Source organism: Delphinapterus leucas, chromosome 3 (assembly GCF_059928025.1).
Source record: "Delphinapterus leucas isolate spDelLeu-1000000601 "Yukka" chromosome 3, BTC_Dleu_Yukka2, whole genome shotgun sequence".
Classification (NCBI taxonomy): domain Eukaryota; kingdom Metazoa; phylum Chordata; class Mammalia; order Artiodactyla; family Monodontidae; genus Delphinapterus; species Delphinapterus leucas.
The window spans coordinates 45540580-45563387 of NC_143131.1; the positions used below are offsets into that span (position 1 = coordinate 45540580).

The window sequence follows — 22808 nt, forward strand, 5'->3', positions numbered from 1 at the left end:
TTATTATTACATGTTTAGGGGGATCTGTGGCTCATTTGCTCAGTAAATATGGAGCCTTCAAGGAATCAGTAGTTATTAACTATACTGAACAATTACTTCGTGGCCTTTCATATCTCCATGAAAACCAGATCATTCACAGAGATGTCAAAGGTAGGAATTCTTTTAATTATTATCTTATTATCAATAAGCAGAAAACAAATGTAATTTTAAAACTTAGACCTTTGTTGATAGTTTCTAACTTGAAATCAACTATGGGATTGTTTCTCCTGAGTAACTCAGATCACTAGAATTATCAGAAGTGAAAGGAACTTTTCAGGGTAATATATTCTGCCTTCTTTAGGCTGAGACTTTTTCCACAGTCTTACTGCTAATTGATGGCAAACCAAGTACCGAATCCAAGTCTCTGATTCCCCTGTCTTGGTCTCATGATGTACTTACTGCCTCCCCAAAGGTTCCTGTTCCTGGCTTTATTTAAAATAACTGGGATACTGTAAGACTCCTTTTAAGAAAAATCCTCTCTAATCTTTTGCAGTTTGGTTTATTAAAGAGCAACTTCGGGGAATTCCCTGGTAGTCTAGGTTAGGACTCCGTGCTTTCACTGCCGGGGTGCAGGTTCGATCCCTGGTCAGGGAACTAAGATCCTGCAAGCTGCGTGGCCAAAAAAAGAGAGCAACTTTGGTTTTCTGACATGAATGCCTTTAGGATTTGATATAACACATTCAAGTAATTTTATAACATTAATTTTTTATTAAGCTATAATTATGAAATTACAGTATAAAGTCTGAATTGGTCTAGGTCAGTATGTTCCAACAGAGCTTTGTCTCAAAGTGTAAACTACACTAAAATTGGAACTTTGAGTAAAGATTTTGCTAAGAATCATTATATTAAAGGTTTAACACTTACTATTTAAAAGTTTTACGAAATCTCTGCTTTTGTTCCTTATGCCTTGATGCTTTGTCTGATTTTCCCTATGAGGCTTTGGATTTTTTTTACACTGCAGAGACCTATGTGCCTTTACTAATGAAGTGAATTGAGAGGAAGAGTAGATTTCTCTGACACACAGTCTGCTTTCTTTCTTTTGTCATTATCCTATTTTATTAGTAGTATTTTACTGAGTTTTTAATCTGTTCTTTTGTTTTTAATATATAAGGTCATTTGCTGTTTTTGTTGACAGGTGCCAATTTGCTAATTGACAGCACAGGTCAGAGACTGAGAATTGCTGATTTTGGAGCTGCAGCCAGGTTGGCATCAAAAGGAACTGGTGCAGGAGAGTTTCAGGGACAATTATTGGGGACAATTGCATTTATGGCACCTGAGGTGAGAAGCAGCTTTGAGTGTGATGAAAAAAAATATTTTGGAGTTCTGTGTGACAGCATTACACCAAATAATTTTGCAGTGTTATCCACTATGTGATTACTAATTAGAAGTCCACGGCCCTAAAACTAAGGTCTTAATGATATCCTTGATTTCAGACCCTTAATCCCTGCCTTTCCATAGCCTTTAAGCAAATCTATTAAAACCTATTTCTAACAAAGGATTATTCGGTAATTTATAGTAGTTGTTTTCTAGTAAACCCAAGGTGCATAATTGCTATTCTGAACTCGGCCTCTTCTGTTATGTTCAGAATTCTTCACGTTCATATGTAGTGATAATTGGTTGTCCTCTTATGTAGTTTACTACGTGTACTGAGGCGGCTTTGAAATTCTATGATATGCCTCTCCTTCAGAACCTCACAATTCTCCAAAATATTTTTGTCCCACATAGGAGATTGAGCGTGTTAATGAAATAAATGAGACATCAGGTAGTCTGTGGAATTGTTCTTTGTACATTGTTTTGCTCTGAAGTAAAAAAACCAGAATCCATAACTACAGAATGGCTTTCTCTTTTTCTAATGAGTCATATTTCCAAATTAACTCTGCTTTATTTTAGGTCCTAAGAGGTCAGCAGTATGGTAGGAGCTGTGATGTATGGAGTGTTGGCTGTGCTATTATAGAAATGGCTTGTGCTAAACCACCTTGGAATGCAGAAAAACACTCCAATCATCTTGCTTTGATATTTAAGGTAATCATGAGATAAAAATTACTTCTTTCTGCTAAAATTGGCAGAAGGCAAATTTTCATGGGTTCTCCTTCCCTATCAATCTAACGTGAAGGCATATCTTCTTTGAAATAAATGTATGTGTATATATCTCTAGGAATTGATATGATGTGGTGAATGTTGGCAGCATGAACAGTCAAGTTCTCATTATTCACGGTAGTCATGCTCTATCAAGTCACTGAGAACACTGAATTAGCAAATACTGAATCATTGCTCTTGGGTGAAATATGTACATATATATATATATATATATATATATATATATATACACACACACACACCAAACTTTTAAATTAAAATACTTGAAGCTCTTTATGTATTGTACTGTCACAAATTTTTTAATCTGTTATTTCCTGTATTTAAAAAATTCACACCTAAGTCAGAGGCCAAGGCTGTTCTACCTTTCTGACAACTTCCAAATCCATTCTCTCCACTTCCACCAGAGAATAATGTAATGTTTGAGATTTAGCGTTTGAGTTGCACATGTGCTCATTTAAAAGCTTGGGCTTTGTAGTTATACAGACCTGGGCCCAAACCCTGGTTCCATCCTTTAACAGCCATGTGACTAGGAGAATTACTTATTCTGTCTACTGTCTGTTTTCTTGTTTATAAAATGGGTGTAATAATAGCACCTCCTTGATGAATTATTTACATTACATCATATTATGAGGATAAACAGAATTACCTCTGGGCCTGAGAGTAAAGCACTTAAAACACACACTCTGTGCAGAGTGGGTAGTATTAGTCCTCCGAGCTGATCCCCAGCGCCTCTCCCCTGCCATAATCTCCTCCAGGTCTCCCCATGCTTATATAACTTCCTCAGTCACCTGAAAATAAAAAATCAGTGCAGTTGTGTTTCTGATATACTATATTGACTGGCCAGGTTTAGTCTTACTTACTCTGAATAGCTCTCTGTGCTGAAAAAAACAGAAAATGTGCAATGAAGGAAAGAGGACAAACCATTTTGGAGAGTGAGTATGAGGAAAGCAGAATTGATTTGAGTGACTATTTCACCTGCCTCATCATTGTGATGCACTTCGCCTGGTTCATTTGAGACAATAAAGAGAACTGTAGCTCCATCTGATCAGCATGTATTGGTCAAATTCATGAGTTTTTCCATAGACAACTTGTTAGCAAAAAGTCCACCCACTTTTAATTCTTCTATGTATAGGATGCATATATAGAGGTTATGAAATACATGCACGTGTACTTCTGTATCAGAAGCTCCAGTTGTGGAGAACTTTAACCCTAGTGTTTTCTCTTACAGATTGCCAGTGCAACTACTGCTCCATCAATCCCTTCACATTTGTCTCCTGGTTTACGAGATGTGGCTCTTCGCTGTTTAGAACTTCAACCTCAGGACAGACCTCCATCAAGAGAGCTACTGAAGCATCCAGTCTTCCGTACTACATGGTAGCCAGTTATACAAATAAACTGTAATGGAGACAGGATGCTCAACAAGAGAAAAAACTTTTGTGGGGAACCACATTGATAATCTGCTGGCCTTCATGCCACTGAACAGCTATGAACAAGATCAGTGGGGAACCCTTACCTAAGTATGTGATTGACAAATCATGATTTGTACCTAAGCTTAGTATGCAAAAGTCCACAATTTGTGCAGAAACTGTAAACTGTGCCTTTCAAAGAACTGGCCCTAGGTAAACAGGAAAGCAATGAAGTTTGCATGATTAATTAACAGAAGCATAATTTTTTGGAGCACTTTTTCAGCAATATTAGCAGCTGAGGGGCTCAGGATCTGTTTTAATGTTTCAGTTATTCTTCCATTTCATATTGTGATCACAAGCAGGGGGTTCTGCAGTTCGTTTTTTTGTTTTTTGTTTTTTTTTTTGGTCACTGGCTATAAAAATCAGTATCTGCCTCTTTTAGGTCAGAATATGCTATAAGTAGCAGTAAATAAATATATTTTTAAAAGTTGATAACTTCTTTATGACCCACAATTGACCTTTATCTTTTTAAATGCCTGGGCAATTGTGGTTCATTGTGCATTTTACTGTTGGCCCATTCATTTCGTTTTTGGAAATTATGGTTCTATATTTTCATTTCACCTTCATTTATGTTTAATATTCAGGGAAAGGTGATCTTTTCAAACCAGAAAAAAAAAAAAAAGGAACTAGATGTGAACCAGAGTTTATTAAATATCTTGCTATTGCAAGAGTTTTTTAAAATATAGATGCAATTTTGTTTGTTTTTAAAATTGGAATATGATAAAATACTACCTTCATTGAGTCAGTCACTGCTCTTCTTATGCAGGTTAAATATAAATTAAGTGAAAATCAACTGTTCTCTGTGATGCAGCTCACAACCAAGATCAAGATGACCTTGAAATGTATTTGAATTTTTTTAATATATCGGTTTCTTTTGTAGGAAACTTCACACCATTTAAGTCTTACTCTGTATGTAATTATCCATCATGCATCATCACCACTGATAACAACGTTAACTGCTGTTTTCCTTCTACCATGCATTATCTCTTTACAGTAGGCCTGGCTGATAGATAGATAAAGAAAAATTAACTTACTCAACTACGAACGAGTGTTTCTAAACAATAAATTTGCTTTGAGCTTGGAAAATGTGTTCAGAAAGATAAGTGAAACAATTTCATTTACACACTAATTCCTTGGATTTTGCACAGTTATCTAATGGTTTTTGTCTAAACTGAATTCAGATGCATGGAATCCTGAAGGAAAATGGCAGCTCTTTTACCCTTTTTTCTGTGAGTCTTTTAAATTAAGTACTGATTAAGTATTTAATACAGCTTTTTGAGATGTTAAGTTTTAACTCTTCAGAAGCCAGTTGAATTGTTGCAGAGTTAAATAAAATTGGTTATTCTCAAAGACTCAGGATAAGCTAAATAAGCTATATAGAGTACATTTTAAATGTACAACACAAATTGGAAGTAAAATAAGTTACAAGATAAGTTTACAGGGATATATTGCATATAATTTTTAAAAGGCAGTTTTTTTATATGAATGTGTTTCTTAGTGAAATTTTACATTCCTTTGGTTGGAAGATTGGCAATATTTGAAGAGTTAAACATAGTACAGAAATGTGAAGTTTGGTAGCTCTAAATGTGTTGTATTTTCTTTCTTTTTTTTTTTTTTTTGACTACTTAGAATTTTCACAGTTCTAATAAGATTGTTTCCAAGTCTCTCATGTGCAAGCTTTAAAGGATGCACTCTTGCCATTTTATGTACTGGAAGATCATTGGTCAGATTAATACTGTGTCTGACAGAGATGTAAACTGTATAAACTGAGGAACCTCAGCTAATCAGTATTACTTTGTAGATCACCATGCCCACCACATTTCAAACTCAGACTGCCTCTAGATGTCAGAAATCCATTGTTTGAGTTTGTTTGCAGTTCCCTCAGCTTGCTGGTAATTGTGGTGTTTTGTTTTTTGTTTTGTTTTCAATGCAAATGTGATGTAATATTCTTATTTTCTTTGGATCAAAGCTGGACTGAAAATTGTAATGTGTAATTATTTTTGTGTTCTTAATGTTATTTGGTACTCAAGTTGTAAATAACGTCTACTGCTGTTTATTCCAGTTTCTACTACCTCAGGTGTCCTATAGATTTTTCTTCTACCAAAGTTCACTTTCACAATGAAATTATATTTGCTGTATGACTATGATTCCTAAGACTTCCAGGGCTTAAGGGCTAACTTCTATTAGCACCTTACTGTGTAAGCAAATGTTACAAAAAAATCTCTGGGTTAAGATAATTTGGCTTAAATGTATCCTTTGTTATTTTAAATATATCAAGATATTTTAATTAAAATTTTTACCCCATTGAACCACTTTTATAGTATTTGTACCTATTTTGGTGTTTTGTCTTTATAGTAAATAAAAGTTTTTGAACAAAGGTTGTTATTTTTATTTATTTTGAAATAATTTCATACTGACAAAAAAGTCCTAAGAACACCACAAAGTGCTCCCATATATACCATTCACCCAAAAGCCCCATTCAGATTTTGCCAGCAGCCCAGTTATATCCTTTATAGCAAAAGGATCCAAACCAAGATCAGCTTTGCTCTTGGCTATGTTTCTTGAGTCCCATTCAATCCAGAACCATTCCTTATGCCTTCCTTGACCCTGACGACCTTAATTTACTGTTTTATAGAAGTCCCTCAATTTGCATTTGGTGATTCCTCATGATTCAATTCAGAGTATGCACTTGTGACAGGAATATCTCAGAGATGATGGTGCAGGCAGTGTTCTTTTCACTGTCTCCGGAGGTATATCCGGAGGTATATCCGGAGGTATACAAGGTCAGTTTGTCCCATTGCTGGCGATACAAACTGTGATCATCTGAGAAGGCTTTGCCACTGTAAAGTTACTCTTTCCCTTTATAATTAATATCTACCTTTATATTAAATATTTTGTGGAGGTGACACTTTGAGGCTACATAAATAGCTTGTTATTCATCCAACTTCAGCTCTCTGCTCTTAACTTTCTTGCCTGAATTATTACTCTGATGGTTGCCAGACACTGGTTTTCTGGTTCCTGCACTCCTTCTGTATTCTGTTAATGGGCATTTTTCTATAAGGAAGACCTTTCTCTTCTTTGTTATTCATATATATCAAAATGGGTTTGTGGATTCCTATTCAGTGAGATAAAATCCATTACTGTCATCACATATTTCCTCAAATTGTCACATTTAGCCATTGGGAGCCTCTCAGAGCTAGCTTCTCTACGGACTGACAAGCCACCATTATTCTTTGAACACTTCTATACTTCAGACCCATCTCGTGAGTTTGGTTCATCCCTGGGATCAGCCATTTTTCCAAAGAGCCCTGACTGGTATTTAAAAACTGGGTGCTAGATACACTCATTACTCCTGGGTATCACTGCTCCCAGGCCCTCTTGGTAGACAAAGCTAGAATATATGTTTTTTTGCATACGTATGCAAAATACATATACATATACCTACCCATACACACACATAAACCATGAGTTCACACCAACCTTTCCATTTCAATATACCACCATCCAGGTTCATTCAAGCTTTCCCTCTTTCCATATTTGTAACTCCTTTTCTGGACAGTAAGAAACCTGGCTCCCATTTGCCTCAATACGTTGACTGACTTGCTCAAGCTCTCCACCCACCCATGTAACCCATCTCCTGATCCCCGTTAGGCTGCCACCTCAGTCGGCTGCCTTCTCTGCATGGGCCCCAACCCCTGCTGGACTGCCCTTGTTCCAGCTTACCTAAAGCCAGACATACACGTATGTATACTTTATTTTTTAGGGCAGTTTTAGGTTCACAACAAAATGCAGCAGAAGATTCAGGGATTTCCCCCGTAACTCCTGGCCTCACATACTGCACAGCCTACCCCACTATCAACACTGAAGGGGGCTTTTTGACAAAATAAAGGAAAGCTTTATTTAAAATTGTTCTTAAAAAAATTAATGGAAAATTATACCTTTTTTAAAAAAATCTTATGTGGTTTGACATGTTATATACTTGCACATAAATACTACTACTGTTCCCAGACAGCACAGATTAAACTTAATTGATCCTGTTCATACAACTCTTTTTATATCAGACATAAAAAAAGCATAAAAACCATCCTCTTATGTTAAACTGTTGGGAATAGGAATAAAGATTTATTCAACAGCTACTATTTGTCAGGCATACTTTACAACACAGTGATTATACTCCATTTCGCAAATGAAATAAGGCAATTTCAATCATTCTGCAATTCAGGCTGTACCAGGGAACTCACTTGGCCTACCCAAGAGTTTTAGTCTTAGATTGTACCTTGTGGTTGTGTGTTACTGTTTTCTACTTTCATCCTTCGTATTTCTGCTCAGTAGTTGTTTCTCACATGATCACCCTGCAAGATAGGTAATGTCACTGAAAACTGTGAGTTCAGAAGCTATCTTGTGTCTCTACATTTGTTTTAAACTTTCTGTATAACGTGATTTAAAATGAACACCTTTTAAATAGGCTCTGGATATTTTCCCTAAAGGGCACACACCAGTCATTTCAGGAAAATATTAACTTTGAGAAAAGCTTTCTGTTTCAGAGGAATTAATAAATTAATTCTGTTCCTTGATTTTACTTCAATGATATTAACAGTTTTACAAAATGACCAAATCTGCAGGTTAGATGGAATCTAGAAAAATGCTGGGGTATCATGCCCACATGGAAATGCCAATGAATGCATTTGTGAACTGATACAGTAATTCACTTGTTATACAACAAAATGCATGAAATACTGCAGTCACTGGAGAACACAGTGACAAATGTATGCAAACTGCCATATTTCCGTGTCATGACAATTTTTAGGTTTGTCATTTTAAAAATTTCTGCTATAAGCAAAAATCACATGTTGAATTGAGACGTAAGGTAGGAAAGGATGGGTCTTTTAAAGTAGGTGATGATGATGGACTTCGTGACCACAGAGCCTGAGACATCACCTGGGTCAAGTCTGGCTCTGCCACTTGCTAGCCGTGTAACCCCACAACAGCTTTGTAAGAAGTAAGAGAACCTATGTAAATGGCTAAGAACAGTACCAGGCACAGTGGATGCACAATATGTATTTTATGAATGAATGAGTGACCCAAAAGTCACAGACTCAAATGCCTATGGACCTAGAAGTGTCCTTAGCAGAGCTTTTGGCTGACCTGAGAGTTCATGCCAAATTCATGTCCAAGCGGGGTCCGTGTTACCATGTTGGAATGAAAAAAAAAAAGCCCAGTGTTTCCAAAGCCTCTGAATTTTCAAAAGAAGCTGGAGAGATCTGGATTTTACATGCAATTTCTTGATGTTTACATATTGGAAACTAATTTTAAATTTTATAAGGAACAGTAGGCTAAACAAAACTCATATGCTTGATCTGGCCTGTGGCTAGCTGCTTTTTGACCTCTGATCTGGATCCAGGCTTATAAAACAAAAAATGAAGCAGAAAATCAGAGTGAAATCTCAGCTTTAGGAAACTGGATCCAGGACTTTTGTCTTCTGAGACATATGAGATAAGGGGGAAATGGAGATGCTGATTATAGATGCTAGAGAACTAACCTATGAAGAGAAAATTAATGTCTAGTTTTATGCACTAATGTGAAATGCTTACCGCTAAAGCCTAATTATCATGTAGCAAACTATGTATATAGCATTCAAATATGCAGGACTTCCCGGTGGTCCACTGGTAAAGAATCCGCCTTACAATGCAGGGGACATGGGTTTGACCCCTGGTCTGGGAACTAACATCCCACATGCCGCGGGGCAACTAAGCCCGTGGACCACAACTACTGAGCCCACACGCCTCAACTAGAGAGCCTGCATCCCGCAAACTACAGAACCCACATGCTCTGGAAACTGCACGCCACAGCTAGAAAAGAGAAAACCCACACACAACTAGAGAGAAGCCCGCGTGCCACAAGGAAGAGCCCGCACGCTACAACAAAAGATCCAGCATGCCTCAATGAAGATCCCGCATGCTGCAACTAAGACCCAACGCAGCCAAAAACAAATATGCCATCACAGTGGTATAGCTAGTCTGTGAGTTTCATTTTACAGTAGGTACTCTGCATGATCTGTGACTAAAGAACTTCATCCACAACTGAAGCCAGTCTCATCACTTGCGATCAACCTGGTATTACTGTGGCCCATGCCCCATGGCCCTCAGTTCAGAACTTTGCCAAACCTGTAGAGATAAAACTAGGCTAAGCCGATGACATAAGAGGCAAAGTCTTCATGCCCCAAAGTTCCTTTCCCACAACGCTGAAATTCGTATTGGAGTTTATTTTTGAGATAACTAAGTGCTATTTTCCCTTAAAGTCAATTTGCTTAATGAGATCTCACAACATCTACGTAGACATACTCAGAGGATGAGGGTTGTAACTAGGATGAAAGGGAAAAAGAAAAGGAGGAGGAATAATGAGGTATGGGGAAATATTGAAAAATCTTTGGCAGGGAGTAGCACAACTATATTTGCATTTTATAAAGATCACTCCAGCAGTATCTTGAAGAAGGAATCAAAGGGGCGGTACCAGAGGCAGAAAGAAAGTCCGAAGACAACTGCATTATCTAGATAAGAAAGTGTGAGGGGAGGGCTTCCCTGGTGGCGCAGCGGTTGAGAGTCCGCCTGCTGATGCAGGCGACACGGGTTTGTGCCCCGGTCCGGGAAGATCCCACATGCCGCGGAGCGGCTGGGCCCGTGAGCCATGGCCACTGAGCCTGCGCATCCGGAGCCTGTGCTCTGCAACGGGAGAGGCCACAACAGTGAGAGGCCCGCGTACCGGAAAAAAAAAAAAAAAAAAAGGAAGTGTGAGGGGAGAGTGATGTCAGCATCAGGGCAGAATACAATGACCCTAACAACACTGAATCATGAAGAAAGAGAAAATCTGAACAGACCAATAACAAGTAAGGAAACTGAATCAGTAAACAAAAACCTCTCAACAAAGAAAAGCCCAGGGGGGCTCCCCTCGTCGCACAGTGATTGAGAATCTGCCTGCTAATGCAGGGGACACGGGTTCGAGCCCTGGTCTGGGAGGATCCCAAATGCTGTGGAGCAACTAGGCCCGTGAGCCACGACTACTGAGCCTGCGCGTCTGGAGCCCGTGCTCCACAAGAGAGGCCGCGACAGTCAGAGGCCCGCGCACTGCCATGAAGAGTGGCCCCTGCTTGCCACAACTAAAGAAAGCCCTCGCACAGAAACGAAGACCCAACACAGCAAAAATAAATAAATAAATTACTAAACTCCTACCCCCAACATCTTCTTAAAAAAAAAAAGAAAGAAAAAGAAAAGCCCAAGACCAGATGGTTTTGCTGGTGAGTTCCATCAAACATTTAAAGAATTAACGCCAATCCTTTTCAAACTCTTCAAAAAAACTGAAGAGGAGGGAACACTCCCAAGCTCATTTTATGAGCCCAGCGTTACCCTGATATCAAAGACAGATACGGACACTACAAAAAAGAAAACTACAGGCCACAGGTGGTCCAGGATGGCGGTGTAGGAAGATCCTGAACTCACGTCCTCCCACAGGTACACCAAAGCTACAACTACATATGGAATATTTCCCTCTGGAAAAGACCTGAAAACTAGCTGACCAGCTCCTTCACGACAAATGATAAAAGGGCCACACTGAGGCAGAGGCAGAGAAGTGATCTCACTAAAACCCCACCCTCAGTGCAGCGACCCACAGTCAGGAGGGATGTCAAAAATGCAGAGCTTCTCCCTGAGGAGTGAGGGGTTTGTGCCCCACATCGGGTGCCCCGGCCCTTGGGACCTGCAGTGGAGAGATGAGCCCCCAAAAGGTCTGGCTTGGGAAACCAACAGGGCTCACGTCCAGGGGACCCAAAGGGCTGTACAGAACTGAGACATTTCTCTTAAAGGGCTCACGTGCAGACTCACTTGCCCTGGGGACCAGTGTAAAAGCAGCAGTTTGAAAAGTGCGGGTTCTCCACCATGGCTGTATCAATTTACATTCCCACCAACAGTACGAGAGGGTTCCCTTTTCTCCACACCCTCTCCAGCATTTGTTGTTTGTAGACTTTTTGATGATGGCCATTCTGACTGGTGTGAGGTGATACCTCACTGTAGTTTTGATTTGCATTTCTCTAATAATTAGTGATACTGAGCATCTTTACACGTGCCTGTTGGCCATCTGTATGTCTTCTTTGGAGAAATGCCTATTTAGGTCTTCTGCCCATTTTTTTGATTGGGTTTTTTTTTTTTTTGATATTAAGCTGTATGAGTTGTTTATATATTTTAGAAATTAATCCCTTTTTGGTCTCTTCATTTGCAAATATTTTCTCCCATTTTGTAGGTTGTCTTTCTGTTTTGTGTATGGTTTCCTTTGCTATGCAAAAGCTTTTAAGTTTAATTAGGTCCCACTTATTTTTGCTTTTGTTTCCATTAATCTAGGAGACAGATCCAAAAAAAAATATTGCTGCAATTTATGTCAAAGCGTGTTCTGCCTATGTTTTCCTCTAGGAGCTTTATAGTATCTGGTCTTACATTTAGGTCTTTAATCCATTTTGAGTTAATTTTTGTATATGGTGTTAGTGAATGTTCTAATTTCATTCTTTTACATGTAGCTGTCCAGTTTTCCCAGCACAAATTATTGAAGAGACTGTCTTTTCTTCATTGTATATTCTTGCCTCTTTTGTCATAGATTAATTGACCGTAAGTGCGTGGTTTATTTCTGGGCTCTCTATCCTGTTCCACTGATCTATGTGTCTGTTTTTGTGCCAATACCATACTGTTTTTTTTTTTTAACGTCTTTATTAGAGTATAATTGCTTTACAATGCTGTGTTAGTTTCTGCTGTATAACAAAGTGAATCAGCTATACATATACATACATCCCCATATCTCCTCCCTCTTGTGTCTCCCTCCCACCCTCCCTATCCCACCCCTCTTGGTGGTCACAAAGCACCAAGCTGATCTCCCTGTGTACCATACTGTTTTGATTACTATAGCTTTGTAGTAATTTATAGTATAGTCTGAAGTCAGGGAGTGTGGTTCCTCCAGCTCCATTCTTCTTTCTCAAGATTGTTTTGGCTATTGGGGGTCTTTTGTGTTTCCATACAAATTTTAAAATTATTTGTTCTAGTTCTGTGAAAAATGCCATTAGTATTTTGATAGGGATTGCACTGAATCTGTAGATTGCTTTGGGTAGTATAGTCATTTTCACAATGTTGAATCTTCCAGTCCAAGAACATGCTATATCTTTCCATCTGTTTGTGTCATCTTCAATTTCTTTCATCAGTGTCTTTCTTTTATTTTGGCTGCACCAGGTCTTAGTTGCAGCATGTGGGATTCTTGTTGCAGCATGTGGACTCTTTAGTTGTGGCATGTAGGCTCTTAGTTACGGCATGCACGTGGGATCTAGTTCCCTGACCAGGGATCGAACCCAGGCCCCCTGCATTGGGAGCACAGAGTCTTAACCACTGGACCACCAGGGAAGTCCCTCATCAGTGTCTTATAGTTTTCCAAGTATGACTCTTGTATATCTGTAGGTAGGTTTATTTCTAGGTATTTTATTCTTTTTGATGCAGTGGTAAATGGGATTGTTTCTTTAATTTCTCTCTCTCATATTTTGTTGTTAGTGTGTAGAAACTAACAGATTTCTGTATATTAATTTCCTTCAACTTTACCAATTTCATTGATATGAGTTCTAGTAGTTTCCTGGTAGCGTCTTTAGGATTTTCTATGTATAGTATCATGTCATCTGCAAACAGTGACAGTTTTACTTCTTCTTCTCCAATTTGAGTTCCTTTTATTTCTTTTTATTCTCTGATTGCTGTGGCTAGTACAAAAGTGGCGAGAGTGGACATTCTTGTCTTGTTCTGATCTTAGAGGAAATGCTTTCAGATTTTCAGCATTGACTACGATGTTAGCTCCTGGTGTGTCATATATGGCCTTTATCATGTCGAGGTATGTTCCCTGTATGCCCACTTTCTGGAGAGTTTTTATCATAAATGGATGTTGAATTTTATCCAAAGCTTTTTCTGCATCTATGATCATCTCCATATGAGATGATCATATGGCTTTTATTCTTCAATTTGTTAATGTGGTGTATCACATTGACTGATCTATGGATACTGAAAAATCCTTGCATTCCTGGGATAAATCCCACTTGATCATGGTGTATGATCCTTTTAATATATTGTTGAATTTGGTTTGCTAGTGATATTGTGAGGATATTTGCATCTATGTTCATCAGTAATATTGGCCTGTAATTTTCTTTTTTGTGGTATCTTTGTCTGGCTTTGGTATCAGGGAGATGGTGTCCTCATAGAATGAGTTCAAAAGTGTTCCTTCCTCTGCAATTTTTTAGAATAGTGTTAGAAGGATAGGTGTTAACTCTTCTCTAAACTTTTGGTAGAATTCACTTGTGAAGCCATTTGGTCTTTTGTTTATTGGGAGTTTTTAAATTACTGATTCAATTTCAGTATTCATAAAAGTTTTAGGTCATGAAAAACAAATAAAAGCAGAGGTAGATTAAATTAGACTAGATTAACTTTGACCCAGTTTAAAAAACAAATAATAAAAGAACAGTTATAAAAGGTATTTTTGAAATTAGAGAAATTTAAATATGGGCTATATTCATGATATTGAATTACTGTTCACTTTTAAAGATACAATGGCAATGTGATTATGTAGAAAATGTCATTCTTATATATGTGTGTGTGGAGAGAGAGAGAAAGAGAGGGAGGAATTGTTACAAAATGTTAACAACTGGTGAACCTACATAAAAGATATATGGCTGTTCACTGCACTTTTCTGTAGGTTAGAAATTTTCAAAATAAAAAATTGGGAAAATATTTATGTTTGTATATTCTTTGGTTTGTTGTCGTTTATTTTTTTGTATTTTACCTTGATTTCCTTTTTTTTTTCTTTTTTTTTTCCTGCAGCCGGGCTCCTGTATTTCAGTGGCAATTCAGCCTACACTAATTGACCACCAGTGAAAGAATTATTTACGGAATTACACAACATCCAGAAGAGGGCAGCAGAGTAAAAGTTTTCTTTAATTAAAGGACGATCTTAACAGTGTACTGACTTTGCCAAATATCTGAAAATCAGAGTTTACATCACCTCTTTCTCAAGAATAAGCAGTTAGCTCAGTGTTCCTCTTAGAAAACTGAAAAAACTAAGGCAATTCACCGATAACTCCATGTTCCAATCAAAAACTTAGACTCAGTTTAAGAATAAGAACAGGACATTCTTATTCTCCTATCCCCTTCAGACAAGAGTAACAGTTACAACCAAGGAGAGGCTCTAAAAAGACACTTGATGCCTTTTTCCCGGTTTCCTGTTCTCAAGACCACCTTGCTCTTGAATTGCCACCCACCCACCCATCCATTCACCCATCCATCTTGCCAACCACTGTTCGTCTTGAGCTTCCCAAACTATTCCTACATGCTAGTGCTCTGCTTAAGAACCTTCAATGACTACCTACCGCTTACCTCAAGATTTCCTAATGGTCTGATCTTACTCTGCCTAAAAATTTTATTTCCTACTATTCCTAATGCAAATTTTTGCTCTACTCATATTGTTACACTCTTGTTCTCTGAACCCACAGTATTCATTCCCACCTCTGCAGTTTTGCTCATGCCAATGGTTCTCAAACGTTTTGCTCTCATACTCTGGTCTGAGAAGCAGCTGAGAGCCAATGGCATAGAATCTTCCAGTTGATATATTCAAAACTGCCATAACGAACTGTGTACTAATACCCAGCTCTCTGGGGCATCATTCCTAAATATTTGTGTGTTTATTATAATCATTTTCCACTAGATGGCAGTAAAGTGGCTGGAGGCAGAGGTGAATTTTGCTAATTCAGACTAGCAGAGACAATTTTTTTCTTCTCCTTTTTAGGCAGTATGTTATTTTCTTTTACTTTCACTTCTTTTTTTCAGGGGAGAGCATGAACACAGTCCCCCACTACCACAAATTATGCAGTCGAGTTTTCCACATTTGGGGAAATCGCAGGAGTCAACATATCCGGAGTACAATGGATAAGCCTTGCCCTGGGAAAACCACCTTTGAGATCATGGTATCTCCCCTGCCAGGTAAGTATTTCATGTAGTATTTTATAAATTTATTTATTTATTTATTTTTGTCTGCATTGGGTCTTCGTTGCTGTGCGCGGGCTTTCTCTAGTTGCGGCGAGTGGGGGCTACTCTTGTTGCAGTGCACGGGCTTCTCATTGTGGTGGCTTCTCTTGTTGCGGAGCACGGGCTCTAGGCGCGCAGGCTCATAGTTGTGGCTCGCGGGCTCTAGATCGCAAGCTCAGTAGTTGTGGCACACGGACTTAGTTGTTCCGCAGCACGTGGGATCTTCCCGGACCAGGGCTCGAACCCGTGTCCCCTGAATTTGGCAGGCAGATTCTTAACCGCTGCACCACCAGGGAAGTCCCTCATGCAGTATTTTAGACCCTAAAGCACAAAATAACTTTGAAATACGTTGCGTCTAATTTTATCAATAGGCAATATACTACTGTAATTCATAGAATTGACATTAACTTCAATATCCAAAGTTAATGAAATGCCTTGTCACAAACTTTCCTTCTCAAAATTTTGCATCACAGTATGTGGCTCTAACACTCAATTCTCAAACATTTTTGTCTTCAGACCCCATTATACCTTTAAAAATTACGAGAATCCCCAAGGAGCTTTTGTTTATGTGGGTTATATCTATTGATATTTACTGTATCATATTAAAACTGATAAATTTTAAAATATTTACTTATTAACTCATTAAAAATAACAATTTAAAAATCTATTACATGTTAATATAGGTAACTTAACTTTATGAAAAACAGCTAACCCCCTCAAATAGTGAAAAGAATGGCATTTTAATATTTTTGCAAATCTATTTTATTTCTGGCTTAATAAGAGACAGCCAGATTCTCATATCTGCTTCTGCATTCAATCTGTCTTACCACATATCATGTAACCCCTAGAAAATGCCACTGTACCCTTGTGAGAGAATGGAAATAAAGGCAAATAACCTTTTAGTACTGTTATGAAAATAGCTTTGACCTTGCCAATCTCTAAAAAGATTGTAGGGACCCCTGGCGTCCTTAGGCTACACTTTGAGAACTGCTGGTTTATGCTATCCCTTCCTTTCCACCTCTCTTCTACCTATTTCTCTTTGAGGCACTCCTTACTCCAGTAACTCATGTTCAAATTCTATAATAATATTTAAGTTTTTCTAAATTATATGTTTTTCCAACTACACCATAATCTTTTGAAGCTGTACCTAGGCACACAGTTATCAATGAATAAATATTTGCCAGTTATGTTACCCACATTAGATGATGTACCTATTCAAATAGCCTCCAGAATACCCACTAACTTTAAACATCCACTCTCTTACAGCAGAGAACTGTGAAATCATGATTCATGCAAAGTAAGCCTGTCCTCCAGTTTATAGTTTGAAAAACAGTTCTTTCTTGAACAAAGTCAAAGCTCTTAGTTATTTACTGATCTTGCCCATAAAGAATATTAAGCGGATAAATACTGCCAAGAATTCATAAAATGTTTGAATATCTGCTAGTTTGTCAACATAAACTCAGTCTTTTCATCACTTTCCACAGAGAAAAAACCTTAACGCCCTCCTCTAAGGGTGGGAAGAGGACCCTTCCTTGCTTGCCCAGGAGCAGATAAACATTGGTGGGTTCACTCAAAGTAGTTGAGCAGTTCCCTCCTGCATTTCCCTACAAGGCTGGCTTTCCAATTCTGGGCTATTTTAAATCTTACCTTCTCATCTCAAACCTCCAATATTCCCCTCTAACTATTCTCAGTTGAAGATCTTGCCTCATAGGTCAGTGAGAAACTAGAAGCCATCAGATTTAGCCCTCAACTTTCTCCAACCAAATCCCCTAGTATCCATTGAGTGCACATTCTCCGCCTTTCCCCTTACTACAGTTGAAGATGTATCCCTGCTCCTGTCAGAGGACAACCTCTCCACTTATGCTCTGAATCCACTCCCACCTTTTCAAGAACTTTATTCTGGAAATTACTCATACATCTATATAAATTTCTTTCTTTCTGTTGGATCATTCTCACCAGCACACAAATATGCTATAGGATCTTTCATCTTACAAAATTTCCTTTCACCTTTGGCCCTATTTCTCTGCCTCTCTTTCAGTAAAACTTACTAAAAGAGTTGTGTACATTTGTTTCTCCTTCCTCACCTCACATTTTCTCCCCAACACACTCAAACTTTTCACCAAAACTGCTTTTAATCAAGTCATCATGGGCCTGCATCTTGTAAAACTCATGGTCACTGATCCATCTACATTTTTGCCATCTCCTTTTTCTTCATGTCCTCTGGCTGAAGACTCTGAATTTTATCTCCAGCTATGGCTTCATTTCAAAGCTCCAGATATGGATATTCAACTAGTTACTTGTCATTTCTCACAGGTATTTTAAAACTTCACCCTCCCACATCCAATCCATCATCAAGTCTGGCCAGCTCCTCCAAAATATAATCCTAATCCCCCCACTCTCTCCATCTCCACAGCTACCACTCTAGCCCAAGCTATCATTATCTGTCACCTAAACTACTGTACTAGCCTCCTAATTAACCTTCCTTGTGTGGTAACTGCCCATCTAATTGTCCATAAAATACTCAAAGTGATCTTTTAACAACAAGAATCAAATCATGTTACTTCTCTGCTCATAACCCTCCAGTGACTTCCCACGCACACTAAGAATGCTAAATCCTCACCCAAACCTGCAAGGCCCTCCATGATTTGGCCACTTCCCTGACATCACCTTTCCCCTCTCCTTTACTACCATGTTCCAGCCACGTGGCCCTCTTTTCCTTCCCCACCTCAGTGCCTTTGCATTTCCCATCCAGAGACTCTCCCCATAGATCTTCCCAAGTTTGGTGCCTTCTTGTCATTTAGGTCTCAGTCATACATGGCACCACCCTATCTAATGTTGCTACCCCTATTCCCACCCCAAGTGACCCTTAAGAGGGTGAAGTCCCAGGAGGAAACAGATGACACACACAGAATTATCCATTCCACTCCCTTCTCAGTACCCTACCTCATTTTCTTCAGGGCACTAATCGCTATCTGATATTACTTATGTGTTTAATATCTGTCTCCTACACTAGAGCCTGGGATGCAGTAGGTGTTCAATAAATTATTTGTTGAAATCTCATTTTGAACTCTGGAAGTTACAATCCATTTAGGGACACTATTTGTGGATTTTAAGGATATTAATAATAAAGTTTATCTATCCTACATGGCATTTTTGTGATTAATAGCATAAATGGCCTTTAAATGAAAAAATACAGCACACATATCTTTAGTTGGGTAGAGTATTTCAAGAGACTGGAAACAACAGGAAGTAGGGGTAAAGAATCAGCAAAGAAGGCAATTTTGGACAGCAGCACATCTCTATGCCTACCAATGCTAACCTTTTGCTTGTTGTATATTATATATTAGAAAATTGTCTTCCTGTCTGTTGTTTCTCATTTATTTGTATTTAAAATTTTATGTAAATCATTAAAGGCAAAACAACTACAAAATATACACTCTTTTCAACTGCATTTGGTATGTTCATCAAGAGAGAGCATACCCTGGGACATAAAACAAGTCAATAAATTTAAAAGAACTGAAAACATACTTGTTCTCTGACCACAACAGAATTAAGAACCAATTACAAGATATCTAGGAAAACCCAAAATATTTGGAAATTAAAAACACTTCTAGGGACTTCCCTGGTGGTGCAGTGGTTAAGAATCCGCCTGCCAACAGGAATAAAGATGGAGACATAGAGAATGGACTTGAGGATACGGGGAGGGGGAAGGGTAACCTGGGACAAAGTGAGAGAGTGGCATGGACATATATACACTACCAAATGTAAAATAGATAGCTAGGGGGAAGCAGCCGCATAGCACAGGGAGATCAGTTCCGTGCTTTGTGTCCACCTAGAGGGGTGGGACAGGGAGGGTGGGAGGGAGACGCAAGAGGGAGGAGATATGGGGATGTATGTATATGTATAGCTGATTCACTTTGTTATACAGCAGAAACTAACATACCATTGTAAAGCAATTATACTCCAATAAAGATGTTAAAAAAAAAAAAAGAATCCGCCTGCCAATGCAGGGGACATGGGTTCAAGCCCTGGTTCAGGAAGATCCCACATGCTGCAGAGCAACTAAGCCTGTGCACCACAACTCCTGAGCCTGTGCTCTAGAGCCGAGCCACAACTACTGAGGCTGTGTGCCACAGCTATTGAAGGCTGTGCACCTAGAACCCATGCTCCGCAACAAGAGAAGTCACCACAATGAGAAGCCTATGCACCACTACGAAGAGTAGCCCCCACTCACCACATCTAGAGAAAGCCTGAGCACAGCAATGAAGACCCAACGTAGCCAAAAATAAATAAATAAATAATAAAATATAGTTATTAAAAAAATAATAAATAATATAAAAAACACTTCTAAATAATTCATAGATCAAAAAATAAATCACAAGGAAATTTAAAAAATATTTTATACTGAATGCTAATGAAAATACAATATATCAAAATTCCCAGGATTCAGCAAACATAATGCTTGGAAGGAAATTTTTAACTTTAGATACATATATTAGAAAAGAAGAGAATTACAGTAAATATTAAACTCGATTAATATCAGTGATGTTAAGGTTCCACTTTAAGAAGCTAGAAAAAGGGCAAAATAAACCCAAAGTAAGTAGGACATATAAAATAATAACAAAGAGAAATGGCCAAAATAGAAAATAGACAAACAACAGAGAAAATTAATAAAGTCAAAAGCTGTTTCTTTGAAAAGATCCACAAACTTCCAGTTACAATGATAAAAGAAAAAAGAAAACATATCACCAAAATCAGGAATGAATTATCACTACAGATCATATAGACATTAAAAGGACAGTAAGATTATATTTATGAACAATTTTATGCTACTAAATTTGACAACTTAGATGAAATGAACAAAATTCCATGACTAAACTTGAAACAAGATGAAACAAATTCTGAATAACCCTACATCTTTAAAAGAAATTGAATTCATTATCAAAGAAAACTAGAAACCCACAGTTTCACCAGAGAATTCTATCAATATTTAATAAAGGAATAACACCAACCTTATATTAAAAAAATTTTTTTTTAGAAAGTAGAAGAGAAGGAAACCCTTCTTAACTCATTTTAGGATGTCAGCATAAGCCTAATACCAAAACTTGAAATAAAACTACAAACAAGCCATGAAACCAAAAATTTTAAAATACTTCAAAATAAACATGGGATGACAACAAAAGCATATAAAAACCGATAGGGTATGACCAAAGTATTACTCACAATTGAGTAGGGTTATCTCAGGAATCCAAGGATGGTGCAACATTTGATAGTGTGTCATTATAATTCACTCTATTAACAGGAAAACAGAGAAAAGTCATGTGATCATCTCAATAAATAGCAAAGAAAAGCATTTGATATTCATCATTCATTTAAAACTTAAGGCAAAAATTCTTGACAAATCAAAAATAGAAGAGAACTTTTTAAACTCTATAAATTATACCTACCAGAAAATTACAGTAAATATTAAACTCAAAGGTGAAACCTCAGAAATAGAAGAATGAAGTATATTCATACAAAATAATAAGGGGAGATTCCAAAATATATCTTTAATAAATAAAAGTTGACTATACAAAACACACTCACACACAATTCTATGATTTTCTACAGGAACATACACAGATAGGTACATACATAGAAATAAGATTGGCAGAAAACACATCAGCCTGATAACCTCTGAGGACAGTGGTAAGGACCAGGATTGTTGGAAGCACAGGTTACAGGGTGTGGTTATAGGAGACTTTTTAGCCTTATCTACCATGTTTCTATTTGTTAAAAGGAGAATGCTGTTTTCACGAATTACTTAGATAACCAACAGGTAATTTTAACACCATAAATTTAAACTCAACATAGTATTGGAAGTCCAAATCAGAGCAATTAGGCAAGAAAAAGAAATAAAAGACACCCAAATTAGAAAGGAAGAAGTAAAACTGTCACTATTTGCAGATGACATGATATTATATATAGGAAACCCTAAAGACTCCACTAAAAAACTGTTAAACTACTAAACAAATTCAGTAAACTTGTGGGGTACAATTTCAACATGGAAAAATCTGTTGCATTTCTATACACTAATAAAGAACTAGCAGGAAGAAAAATTAAGAAAACAACCCCATTTACAACTGCATCAAAAAGAATAAAATACCTAGGAATAAATATAACCAAGGAGGTGAAAGACCTGTCCAGTGAAAACTGTAAGACATTAATGAAATAAACTGAAGATAACATAGGAAAGATATTAAATTATCATTGATTAGAAAAATTAATATTGTTAAAATGTCCATATGACCCAAAGTAATCTACAGATTCAATGCAATCCCTATCAAAATCCCAATGTCATTTTTCACAGAAATAAAACAAACAAGTCTAAAATTTGTATGGAACCACAAAAGATTCCAAATAGCCAAAAAGTATTGAGAAAGAAGAGCATAGCAGGAAGCAAAATACTCCCTGATATCAAACTATATTACAAAGCTATAGTAATCAAAACAGAATGGTATTGTCATAAAAACAGACACACAGATCAATAAAACAGAATAGAGAGCCCAGAAATAAACCCATCATATAAATAAATTTACAACAATTAATTTACAAGAAAGGAAAGAAGAATATACAATGGAGAAAGGACAGTCTCTTCAATAAATGTTGCTGGGATAACTGGACAGCCAACATGCAAAAGAATGACACTGGACTACTATCTTACACAATACACAAAAAATAACTCAAAATAGGTTAAACACTTGAATGTAAGACCTGAAACCATAAAACTCCTCAAAGAAAATATAGGCAGTAAGCTCCTTAACATCATTCTTGCCAGTGATTTTTTGGATCTGACACCAAAAGCAAACGCAACAAAAGCAAAAATAAATAAGTGGGACTACATCAAACTAAAAAGCTTCTGTACAGCGAAGGAAACTATCAACAAAATAAAAAGGTAAGCTGCTGAATGGAAGAAAAGGGGTTAACGTCCAAAACATATAAAGAACTCATACTTATCAACAGCAGAAAAACAACCTGATTTTTAAAATGGCCTCAAGATCTGAACAGATAATTTTCCAAAGAAGATACCTAAATAGCCAACAGGTACATGCAAAGATGCTCAACATCACTAATCACCAGGGAAATG

General features: G+C 37.5%; 2 protein-coding genes and 1 non-coding gene across 9 annotated transcripts in view; 1 reads left to right on the forward strand and 2 right to left on the reverse strand.

Annotated features, from left to right (window-relative positions):
• The window catches only part of MAP3K1 (mitogen-activated protein kinase kinase kinase 1), an 81704-nt gene extending 75725 nt beyond the window's left edge, over window positions 1-5979 (forward strand). For both annotated transcript variants that reach the window (XM_022597257.3, XM_022597267.3), the window contains 4 exons: window positions 19-150; window positions 1175-1317; window positions 1930-2061; window positions 3365-5979. In XM_022597257.3, the coding sequence (XP_022452965.1) occupies window positions 19-150; window positions 1175-1317; window positions 1930-2061; window positions 3365-3514 (557 nt within the window). In that variant the 3' untranslated portion in view covers window positions 3515-5979. The remainder of the gene's footprint in view (window positions 1-18; window positions 151-1174; window positions 1318-1929; window positions 2062-3364) is intronic.
• Window positions 5197-22808, reverse strand: part of MIER3 (MIER family member 3) — a 60760-nt gene continuing 43148 nt past the window's right edge. For all 6 annotated transcript variants that reach the window (XM_022597231.3, XM_089908875.1, XM_089908873.1 and 3 more), the window contains one exon: window positions 5197-20974. The gene's annotated coding sequence lies outside the window, so the exon portion shown is untranslated. The remainder of the gene's footprint in view (window positions 20975-22808) is intronic.
• Window positions 15482-15645, reverse strand: LOC115801646 (U1 spliceosomal RNA). Its single transcript, XR_004021963.1, has one exon. It is a non-coding gene; the product is annotated as a U1 spliceosomal RNA (small nuclear RNA).